Source organism: Oncorhynchus keta, chromosome 17, assembly GCF_023373465.1.
Source record: "Oncorhynchus keta strain PuntledgeMale-10-30-2019 chromosome 17, Oket_V2, whole genome shotgun sequence".
Classification (NCBI taxonomy): Eukaryota; Metazoa; Chordata; class Actinopteri; order Salmoniformes; family Salmonidae; genus Oncorhynchus; species Oncorhynchus keta.
Genome location: NC_068437.1, coordinates 43,332,802 through 43,345,391, shown reverse-complemented (window position 1 = coordinate 43,345,391; position 12,590 = coordinate 43,332,802). Strand labels below are relative to the sequence as shown.

At 40.1% G+C, this 12,590-nt stretch overlaps 1 protein-coding gene across 1 annotated transcript in view; it reads right to left on the bottom strand.

Annotated features, from left to right (window-relative positions):
- Positions 1-252: 252 nt before the first annotated feature.
- Positions 253-12,590, bottom strand: part of LOC118395879 (fatty acyl-CoA reductase 1-like) — a 57,179-nt gene continuing 44,841 nt past the window's right edge. Inside the window, exons 10-12 of the mRNA XM_035789905.2 lie at positions 8,313-8,442; positions 7,808-7,935; positions 253-4,608 (exon numbers count right to left, since the gene is read on the bottom strand). Coding sequence (XP_035645798.1) covers positions 4,446-4,608; positions 7,808-7,935; positions 8,313-8,442 — 421 coding nt within the window. The 3' untranslated portion in view covers positions 253-4,445. The remainder of the gene's footprint in view (positions 4,609-7,807; positions 7,936-8,312; positions 8,443-12,590) is intronic.

Sequence of the window (12,590 nt, the reverse complement as noted above, 5' to 3'; positions counted from 1 at the left end):
AAAAAACACATTTCCAATTCACACACATATAAATACACACTTATTAAATGGGACAAATAAGCACCCACCAAATTAGTAGCATCAGTAATAGTAGTAGTATTACTGGAATGATAAAGCAGTATTACCAGCTCCTCTCTACAAAAGGGGTGACCACTGGAGTAAGGAAAAGCTTTTAAGACCAAAGCTATGGCGAGTTATTTTTCAACAGCACAACATAAAATATTGAATTTCAAGAAGAAAACTTCCAGCAAACAAGATTTAACAGAGTTTATTCCTTCTTTTTGGTTTACAAACAAAAAGGCACCCATTGATTGTTTTAAACATTTACCTTGACTGTGGAAAGAGCTTTTACACCGTCAATGAAATATGCAGAGCGCATACTCGGGAACATTAACTGAGGGTCATGGTAAAGACAACAAATTGGTTATAGGGTACAGATCTTTCTAGGGGACTACATTCTACAATTATTTGAGGAAGCAGGACAACAAAACATTTGCAGGCAGTCAAAAGGCAAGAGCAATATATTACAATAAATCTAATTTATGTCCAGATGGGTATTGGAATATGATGCTGTAAAACCAGAAAGAATGTAAAAGTTTGATGTGCAATGTTCTTCGAATAGAAGAGCATTAGAATGATCCAGTAATATGAATCCCTAGCAACACAAACAGAAGTAGTAGAAGGGGTCTGCTCCACTCCCTTACTTCACTGGCAAGACAAGTTCCTAAGAAACTCTGAATTGGCAGTTCCATTGCAAGACAAGTTTAACAATACTACATAGCAAGCCACATACCAGAAAAAACCCACTATTACACACTAAAATCTTCAAATCCAATACAGAAACTGGATTTTAAAAAAGCAAGTGAAAGTAAGGATCCCTTTCTAAATGTGGTGCTTAACAGTTATTACAACAGACTTGTCAAGTTATTAATTCATATTAAAATAGAAGCAACTACAGTATTCCCTTAACTTTCAGGAATCTTAGGTATTTTAGTAATTGTGCAAAAAGTCAGGGTGTGTTAACTATTTCATTTTGTGAAAAATGGTACACTTAAAAGAACTGACAATATAATTGATAAAACAGTTTAAACAGAATGCAGTAAATCCCAAATGTAAAGTAAAATGGTAACCAGCAGCTGAAGTTGTATCAGGTGAATTGTGTTTCCTCAAGCTTTTCGCTCCAGTAAATAAATGGCCATGTAATATTAATTGTTGTTTAATAGCATAAAAATACTTTTTAAGCCAGATCTTGAAGTCTACCTAGAGTTGTACACAAACGGATTAGAACACATAGATCGGAGTGCTCTTTTTAAGTTTCAACTAGATAGTATAGCCACAAAGTCAAAATTGGCAATATTGTAAAAGTTTATCAAAACAGAAATGTGCTCTTTGGTCTTCATTTAAGGTTAGGCATAAGGTTGGCAGTGTGTTCAAGGTTAGGTTTAAAATCCTATTTTAAGAGGCAGAATTGTAGAAATAGACTGGGTTTATTACTTTGTGGCTGTGGTAACTATTGACAAACATTAATATTTTGTCATAGACAAGTTCAGGCACAATTCACACAAACCTCCCAGAAAGTGGATCACTTACTAATCTTATTCCCAATGGATCATGTGAGCACAGATCAAAGGACTATTTTATAATCTGGCCAAACATCCATGATACAGTTGAAGTTGGAAGTTTACATACACTTATGTTGGAGTCATTAAAACTTGTTTTTCAACCACGCCACACATTTCTTGTTAACACACTATAGTTTTGGCAAGTCAGTTAGGACATCTACTTGTGCATGAAACAAGTCATTTTCCCAACAATTGTTTACAGACAGATTATTTCAATTATAATTCACTGTATCACAATTCCAGTGGGTCAGAAGTTTACATACACTAAGTTGACTGTGCCTTTAAACAACTTGCAAAATTCCAGAAAATTATGTCATGGCTTTAGAAGCTTATGATAGGCTAATTGACATCATTTGAATCAATTGGAGGTGTACCTGTGAATGTATTTCAAGGCCTACCTTCAAACTCAGTGCCTCTTTGCTTGACATCATTGGAAAAACAAAAGAATTCAGCCAAGACCTCAGAAAAAAAATCGTAGACCTCCACAAGTCTGGTTCATCCTTGGGAGCAATTTCCAAATGCCTTAAGGTACCACGTTCATCTGTACAAACAATAGTACGCAAGTATAAACACCATGGGACCACGCAGCCGTCATATCGCTCAGGAAGGAGACACGTTCTGTCTCCTAGAGATTAATGTACTTTGGTGCGAAAAGTGCAAATCAATCCCAGAACAACAGCAAAGATGTGAACAGTGAAGATGCTGGAGGAAACAGGTACAAAAGTATCTATATCCACAATAAAACGAGTCCTATATTGACATAACCGGAATGGCCGCTCAGGAAGGAAGAAGCCACTGCTCCAAAACCGCCATAAAAATGCCAGACTACGGTTTGCAACTGCACATGGGGACAAAGATTGTGCTTTTTGGAGAAATGTCCTCTGGTCCGATGAACCAAAAATAGAACTGTTTGGCCCTAATGACCATCGTTATGCTTGGAGGAAAAAGGGGGAGGCTTTCAAGCCGAAGAACACCATCCCAACCGTGAAGCACAGGGTTGGCAGCATCATGTTGTGGGGGTGCTCTGCTGCAGGAGGGACTGGTGCACTTCACAAAATAGATTGCATCATGAGGGAGGAAAATGAAGTGGATATATTGAAGCAACATCTCAAGACATCAGTCAGGAAGTCAAAGCTTGGTCGCAAATGGGTCTTCCAAATGGACAATGACCCCAAGCATACTTCCAAAGTTGTGGCAAAATGGCTTAAGGACAACAAAGTCAAGGTATTGGAGTGCCCATCACAAAGCCCTGACTTCAATCCTATATAAAATGTGTAGGCAGAACTGAAAAAGCGTGTGTGAGCAAGGAGGCCCACAAACCTGACTCCGTTACACCAGCTCTGTCAGGAGGAATGGGACAAAATTCACCCAACTTATTGTGGGAAGCTTGTGGAAGGCTCCCCGAAACGTTTGACCCAAGTTCAACAATTTAAAGGCAATGCTACCAAATGCTAATTGAGTGTATGTAAACTTCTGACCCACTGGGAATGTGATGAAAGAAATAAAAGCTGAAATAAATCATCCTCTCTACTATTATTCTGACATTTCACATTCTAAAGGTGTGATCCTAACTGACCAAAGACAGGGAATTTTTCCTAGGCTTAAATTAGTTTAAATGTATTTGGCTAAGGTGTATGTAAACTTCCGACTTCAACTGTATGTACAAGTGACTATATGACAATTGGACATTCCGAATGAATGTCATGCAGCATACAACCACAGGAAAGTGCACAGTAAGTCCAACATGTTAAGACAATATGTACAAGACAACATGGAAAATGGACAAGTAAAAAAAGCTTAAAATGTTACAAGTGCCCAACAACCCAGGCAAACATTGGATAAAGACCACCTTTGAAAGTTATTATAGCATGAGACAGGGATAAAGGTGTTCGGAAGAGAAGAGGCCTCTCCCCATGCATGGAATATCCCAAACATGACAACAGGCAAAACATGTGAGATGTATAAGCAGAACACAACACTCCCATTTCAGACAATTAAATAAATGACCAACATGGGGAAAAACAGTTACTCATTCTTTTAAAATGGACATAGATGCACATTTCTGATAGCTGTCATCAGTGAAAGCAGTGTAAAGAGCCCTTAGACTACCTACCCAAACTATCCAAAATCAAGTCCTTTGAGCAGTTGCCTGATCTGAGCTACATGAGCTATGAGGTATTTGGGCCAGAATTATAAGCGGACAGTCCAGTCAGAAATGGTTGGAAAATTGTTTTAAAACAATTCAAAAAGACATAGCTCTGCAAGGTCAGCTGATGCAAGATAATCATACCTGTTAGGGACTGTAAAAAGCCTATCTATTACCATCTACCTCGTGCTTGATCATGTCATTGTGTATTAGTCATTGCCACCATCAAGCATACAGTATATGGGTGCCTTTACCCCTATTCAAGCAGGAAAATGTAAACTGTTAATCAAAACCACCGCCTGACCACCCTGGGGGCTGTCAGCAAAGCAATGCTCCATCTCCATGACAACCAAACTAGGCATCAATAACTCTATTTGGCTGACTATCAATGTACAAGATTAGCATCATAAGACCAGGGGTCTGATTAGATTAATGCTTAGTCAAATGCAGTTCTACCCCCCACATCAGGGATCACACTGCAAAGAAAAGGGGACATTTCACATACAGTAGATTAATAGTATGTCAGACACTTAAGTAACTCAAAATATTATAGGATTTGCAGAGCCTTGTCGGATACATAGCTATCTGAAGGGGGGCTGGGCAAGAGGGAGAGAAGGCGGCCTGGGCTGCTGGATTGAGGAGAGTGGATGGGGTCAAGGTGAGTACACCACGTGGACTCAGTATTTCATGGTGCTGGATGCTCGGAAATAGGACAGGAACTTAAAGCAGAGGCTGACCACAATGTACCAGATGTTCCTGGCCATCTGGGACCGAGCGATGAACACTCGCCAGATGAACACGACCAGGACCGTGTTGAACGTGTAGCGGATGTTCCTCAACCTGAAACATACAAGAGGAAGATAAACTTTTTTTTAATGACCAGAGCCTAGTTGCCATGGAGATCAGTTTGCGGTAAATTAAGAAATGCATTGAAGTGTTCTTGGTAGCTTGCATGTAGATGCATTCACCTGCATTCTCAGGAGATTAGCAAATACATCAACTAGCTAGGAAAATGTATCTGCTGCAATACAATTTAGCAGGAATAGGACATTTAAATGGATACTTCGGGATTTTGGCAATGAAGCCCTTTATCTACATCCCCAGAGAGATGACAAAGTATCCCTTTAAATAGAACTTTTCCTGATGACACATGTAATAGACATTTAGCCTTTGAATAACTGTTCGCTGCTCTGGCCCCCCAATGGTGGAACAAACTCCCTCACGACGCCAGGACAGCGGAGTCAATCACCACCTTCCGGAGACACCTGAAACCCCACCTCTTTAAGGAATACCTAGGATAGGATAAAGTAATCCTTCTCACCCCCCTTAAAAGATTTAGATGCACTATTGTAAAGTGGCTGTTCCACTGGATGTCATAAGGTGAATGCACCAATTTGTAAGTCGCTCTGGATAAGAGCGTCTGCTAAATGACTTAAATGTAAATGTAAATATTGTGAGCAAAGATGAATGTTAAAGCAGAGGATACCAGGGAAACATTGGGATTTGCTGGTGATCCCAAAAAACTGAAAGAAATGTGTGCATCATAGAACCAAAAAATACAATTTCAAAGCCATGACAATTCATTATTCAAGATCAATTAGTCATTTTTAATAAGAGGATAGTTTTTATTGTGGCACCTAGTGGCTGATAGGAGGTGAGTAATGTCAAATACCTTCGCGGAACCTTCCTCAAGGCAGCTTTCGTTCTTCCCTGGGGCACAGGGAACGGTGCACATCCCTGTTCACCCAGTTGGCTGTGTTTGGCACATTTTTGGGGAAGCAAACTTCTTTCTTTCTCTCAGAATGTTTTACCGCTTTCTCACGTAAACAACAGCCAATGATTTTGTCCCTACGTCGGAGGTAATCTGATAGAAAATATCCACAGGGAAGTGTTATCAACTCGACCTTCAGTACGCTGGTCTGTATATCGGTTTATATTTCCGGTTTTTATTTTCAATATGATAAACACTTGCACAATATGGCTGAGCCTAACCGAACCACAGACAGAACGGCAAACACTTTCAGCTGATTGCAAGTCAACTTGCTTCGGTTGATTACGTTTGGTTACATTTGGCTATTGTTTAAATATTGTGCATCACGCGCAATGAGCCAAGAGATTGAAAATACAAGCAACAGAACCTACCGGAGCCGCAAAAAGTTGGGTAAACAACACTTTCCTGTGGATACCCCATCTCATCTATTTCCGCCAAAAGGACTCACAGCATGTACAACCAGTAAAATAAGTGTAAATATTGTATTCAACATTCTGGCTTGTAGAGGGACTATTGTGTCTTTTTTAGGGCGACTTCAGTCAGACTGAAAATCTGATGTTTAGGCAAAGTAGGTAGAATGTTATTTTTGTTGGTCTAGTACGCCCTTAGCGAATGAGCTGGTATTCAGGCAAGAGATTCGGGGTTGTCTTGGCAGGTGGGCAAAGTCTTTGTATATTTGTCTTATTTTGTCACCACTTCCCCACTTCCTCCAGGGCTGGCTATCTTTTGGAGGGGCTATTTTGTCACCACTTCCCCACTTCCTCCAGGGCTGGCTGTCTTTTGGAGGGGCTATTTTGTCACCACTTCCCCACTTCCTCCAGGGCTGGCTGTCTTTTGGAGGGGCTATTTTGTCACCACTTCCCCACTTCCTCCAGGGCTGGCCGTCTTTTGGAGGGGCTATTTAGATTAGAGAACAGCGGCAAGTCTTATGAATTCACGTGTGCTTTTGCATGCTAATTATCACAAATGTGTTTCCATCTTTCAAAGCGTGTTTCATCTTGAGGGAGCCATCTTACAAAGCATGTTTAACCATGAGTGTGCCATCTTACAACGTGTGTGAATATACACTTAGTGGCCAATTTATTAGGTACACCCATCTAGTACCGGGTTGGACCCCCCTTTGCCTCCAGAACAGCCTGAATTCTTTCGGGAGTGGAAACGTTACTCGATTGGGTTGCAGACAAAACATTATTTTTACCCTCCTCAGCCCTCGCGCTAGCCACTTTCTCTGAGATGCCCCAGTCGAAACCGGATGCAGTTTGATTGCCATCTTAAGTGGACATCCAATTCACTAACGTTGCCCCCTTGGCCCCTTGATTTTGGCACGAGGGAGCAAGTGAAGAACTTTTATCACTTGTGGGGTTAATATGACCCACAATTCAACGCAAACTGTAGTCACGTGTCATACTCCAGTAGATGCGAAGTGTCAAATTGAATCAACATGGCTGAATTTTTTGGCATGTCAGACAAAAGTATGACGCTATAGATGACATTGATTTTAGCGTTGGCAAATTAGCTTAGTCTCATTGTGAGGAGTTTATAAAAATGTAGATAGCGTCATAAACATATTTTTGGGAATAAATAACCAAACTATAAAACTAGCTAGCCAGCTATGGGTAACTGTAGCTAGCTTGTTACCTGCCAGGAGTACTATTTTTTGTTTGTCGCACCATTCTCGGTAAACCCTAGACACTGTCGTGCGTGAAAAGCCCAGGGGGCTGGTAGTTTGAGATACCGGAACTGGCGCACCTGGCACAGATGATCATACCACGCTCAAAGTTGCTTAGGTCACTCGTTTTGCCCACCCTAACATTCAATCAAACAGTAACTGAATGCATCGATGCCTGCTTTATATAGCAAGCCATGGCCACGTGACTCATGTCTGTAAGAGCGAAAATAAATGATGAATGGGGTGGTGTACCTAATGAACTGGCCTCAGTGTACATGATCTCAAGATTGCATGAGATTTCTCCTAGAGGTGTTTTACATGCAAGGCTTGAGTCTTAGATACTTAGTATTATTTATTGCCCTGCTACTAATTCATTTTATGTGTCCTCTAAGCCCTAGTCCTAGCCAAGGTGTATCTGGGGTTATGTATGATTTCTATGTATTGTTGGTTGTGTTAATAAACATTGGCACGGTTTAATTCTGTTTTACATCGTTCATTTGAAAGGACCTGTGTTTAGTTTAGTTCCGAGGACCTCCCCTAGCATATAAAAAATGTGGCATAGTCAAGTTAACATGTGTAGATAGAGACATTTCTCTTACTTGTTGAGGTGTTTGCGTGCTGCTGGCAGGCCGGACTCAGCCTCGTTCAGGACATACTTCTTAGTCCCCATGCAGTAGTTCTCCATGTACTCTGCCCAGTTCAGCTGTCGCACGTCAAAGTTGAATATCTGGACCAAAACAAAACATCAAGAGTATTTCATATGGTAAGGATAGGCATTGAGCAACTATGTAGTAGAGGAAAAATGTCTACAAAAGTACAATATGAAACATTATCACTAGGTTTCTGGACCAACGTATATTCACTGTGCATTTCAGCCAGGCCTCGAAAATCCAACACAATTACTCCATTCAAAACCAAGCTGAATAATTTAATTGTGCTTCGGCTACAATCTCAAACAAACATACTCCATTCGTCTGTCTGCCACTCTACCAGCGTGTGTGTCCTACACAAGTACGTGTGTGTCCTACAAGTATGTGTGTCCTAGAAGTGTGTGTATACGTGGGTCCTACAAGTGTGTGACTGGTGGGTGGGCATAAAGCATACCCTCTTGTCATCAGCACCCATCTGGTTCATGAGCATGGTGACGTTGTCATTTTTCCACACCCACGAATGGCTCGTGAAGTACTCCAGCACCATCATGGCCCTGTGCAGCCTCGTAATGGTCTTCATCATCCTGCCGTGGTAACAGGGAAGAGGCAGGTATTAGGTAGGTATAGCTGGCACTGAGCCATCTTTTCAAGAGTGGTTTTCATTTGTTTTATATACACAGTACTAGTCAAAAGTTTGGACACACCTACAAATTCAGGGGGTTTTCTTTATTTTTACTATTTTATACATTGTATAATAATAGTGAAGACATCTAAACTATGAAATAACACATATGGAATCATGTAATAACCAAAAAAAGTGTTAAACAAATCTATTTTAGATTCTTCAAAGTGGCCACCCTTTGCCTTGATGACAGCTTTGCACACTCTTGGCATTCTCTCAACCTGCTTCATGAGGTAGTCACTTGGAATGCATTTAAATTAACAGGTGTGCCTTGTTGAAAGTTAATTTGTGAAATTTCTTTCCTTCTTAATGCGTTTGAGCCAATCAGTTGTGTTGTGACAAGGTACGGGGGCATACAGAAGATAGCGCTATTTGGTAAAAGACCAAGTCCATTTTATGGAAAGAACAGCTCAAATAAGCAAAGAGAAACAACAGTCCATTATTACTTTACGACATGAAGGTCAGTCAATCCAGAAGATTTCAATAACTTTGAAAGTTTCTTCAAGTTCAGTCACAAAAGCCATCGAGAGCTATGATGAAACTGGCTCATGAGGACCACCACAGGAAAGGAAGACCCAGAATTACCTCTGCTGCAGAGGAAAAGTTCAGTAGAGTTACCAGCCTCAGAAATTGCAGCTCAAATAAATGTGTCACAGATTTCAAGTAACAGACACATCACAACATCAACTGTTCAGAGGAGACCGCGTGAATCAGGCCTTCATGGTCGAATTGCTGCAAGGAAACCACTACTAAAGGACACCAATAATAAGAAGAGTCTTGCTTGGGCAAAGAAAAACGAGCAATGGACATTAGACCTGCATTGTTTGCTGTTTGGGGTTTTAGGCTGGGTTTCTGTACAGCACTTTGAGATATCAGCTGATGTACGAAGGGCTATATAAATAAATTTGATTTGATTTGATTTGGAAATCTGTCCTTTGTGAGACGCTGAGTAGGTGAACGGATGATCTCCGCATGTGTGGTTCCTACCGTGCTTTGCTGATTATACTGTCAGTGATTTATTTAGAATTCAAGGCACATTTAACCAGCATGGCCACAACACCATCCCATCTGGTTTGTGCTTAGTGGGGACTATCATTTGTTTTTCAACCGGACAATGACCCAACACATACCTTCTTCAGGCTGTGTAAGGGATATTTGACCAAGAAAGAGAGTGATGGAGTGCTGCATCAGATGACCTGCCCTCCACAATCACCCGTCCTCAACCCAATTGAGATGGTTTGGGATGAGTTGGTTCACAGAGTAAAGGAAAAGCAGCCAACAAGTGCTCAGCATATGTGGGAACTCCTTCAAAACGGTTGGTTACGACATGATTCCATGTGGTATTTCATAGTTTAGATGTCTTCACTATTATTCTACAATGTAGAACATTGTAAAAATAAAGAAAAACCTCTGAATGAGTAGGTGTGTACAACATTTTGACTGAAACTGGACACAAAGCACCCCTTTACTTTTTCCACATTTTGTTATGTTACAAATTGGGATTCAAATGGATTTAAATGGTATTTTGCTAGACAGCCATTTTCAGGTCTTGCCCTAGATCTTTAAGCCGATTTAAGTCAAAACTCTTAACTAGGACACTCGGGAACATTCAATGTCGTCTTGGGAAGCAACTCCATTGTATATTTAGCCTATTTTATATTTTACGTTATTGTCCTGCTGAAAGGATAATGTGTCTCCCAGTGTCTGTTGGAATGCAGACAAGCAGGTTTTTCTATAGGATTTTGCCTGTGCTTAGCTCTATTCAGTTTATTTTTATCCCCCCAAAAATCTCCCTAGTCCTTGCCGATGATGAGCATACCCATACCATGCTATGAAATTGGAAGAGTGGCACTCAGTGATGTGTTGTGTTTGCCCCAAACATAATTCAGGACAAAAAGTTTTTATTCATTATTACTTTAGTGCCTTATTGCAAACAGCATGCATGTTTTAGTTTTAAAAGTCACCATGGGCCTCATGGTAAAATCTGTGTGCAGTTTCCTTTTTCTCCGGCAACTGAGTTAAGGATGCCTGTATCTTTGTAGTGACTGGGTGTGTTGATACACCATCAAAAGCACAATTAATAACTTCACCCTGCTCAAAGGGTTATTCAGTGTCTGCTTTTATTTTATTTGTTTTATTTATCTACCAATAGGTGTCCTTCTTATCCAGGCATTGGAAAACCTCCCTGTTCTTTGTGGTTGAATCTGTGTTTCAAACGCACTACTCGACTGAGGATAATTGTGTGTGTGGGGTACAGAGTAATGTAAGGTAATCATAAAAAATGTAATGTTATCCACTATTATTGAGTCCATGCAACTTAAGCAAATTATTACTCCAGAGCTTATTTTGGCTTGTCATTAAGGGGTTGAATACTTATTGACATTTCAGTTATTTGTAAAAAAATGTTTGTAATACATTTTTAATTTAGGCTGTACCAACAAAATGTGGAAAAAGTAAAGGGATGTGAATAATTTCTGAAGGCACTGTATGAGATTGGAATAATACTGTGAAATGTAAAACATTATGATAACGCCCAGTTTGTGTAAGAGCATTTTTGTAAAGAGCGCCTGAAATGTCTGCTTGTTCTGGTGGGATGGAGTTTTGGCCTGCCTGGTGATGTAAATGAGTTAATAGACCAATAAGAAAGAGTTCCAAACCTCTCTGTAATAACAGCTAGTTTTCTCCTCCCCACTCTGACCACCCCCAAGCAGTTCTAGCTAAATTCTTGCTTGAGAAATTGCTCTTTGCTAAGGGAGTAAACGTTATTTATAACTATTTATAAAATCGAACCCCTCAAATGAAAATGGATGGCTCTCCCTTCAGTAAAATATATTTGACCAAGAGTAAGGGTGGAAATATCTCCTTTATAGTAAAAGCATTGCATGAATCTATCATCATACTTGTGTTTTATAAACATTACATGCAATTCTATGTAATTCTACATGTCAGAATATTTTAAATAGCACACAAATGACTGAAGTTGCATGCTAAGAATGGACAGAAAAAGACCTGTGTGTTCACGTTATCATATTTATACAATGCCATATCAGTGTCTTGTTTGCAAAGAAACTGTCCCCGTTTACAAATAATTAAAATCGAGACGTCATTAGGAATCTGAGCGTGGTACTTTCGAAAGTTAGGCCTACCTTGCCACCCCAGACAGGATATGTCTACCGACGCAAAAAAATGTAAGCTTTAACTGCTGTTCTTCCGTAGCTTAACCCAACGAGAGGTCACAAGTGTTTCCCTAAAAGCTGTCTGGTTTTAAACATTTTCTATTGTATAGAAAGTGAATAGCTTAATCAATTGATAGTGACAGAATTAGACTACTTCCCAAGCAAAGTCAGCCTCTGAACGTCAAAGGAAACAATGATATCCCTGTATGCAGAGGGTAATATCTTTCCTATGTATTTTAAAGCTGGTTTATAGCATAAAACATCGACTTCAAGTTTCAGCACCAAAAATGTAAGTTACCTGAATCTGTCTTATTACGAGTTCAGTAACTCTTTATTAATACATAAATGGGCAATAAACATAGCTTGCTACTATAATTGATTTGATGTAAAACTATCCAATTTGACCTCCGGTTTCCCTTCTCATCTTCGCGCTCTCCTTCACAAACTGAGTAGAACATAGGCTAGGCCTTATCATAAATGATTTTCGGAAGTAACTTTTGACTCTCCTCCTGAACTGCCACCGTAGCCCTACACAGCACAGCCATTGATTAAGCAGTACAGAAAAAGGTTTTTGATCAGCAAGAGCAGAGCAGACTGGGGCTCAGGGTTGGAATATCCATTGCAGTGTGTAATACAGCCTAGTTTTATTTACACCTTCCCAGCAGCTATCTTAGAAATATAACTTTGCTCTGTGCTTCTCCGAGCATGCATTTCGTAACCTATAGGCTATGGATCAGTTGATTGAGGCAACACTAAATAGCCTATTGGCGCAAATGAAATTGCGCACCAAGTGGAGAATCAGAGATCGGCATCGGGCACACATCGATATAGCCTCAAACTACCAATTCTAAAACACTGAGAAATATTGAAATTT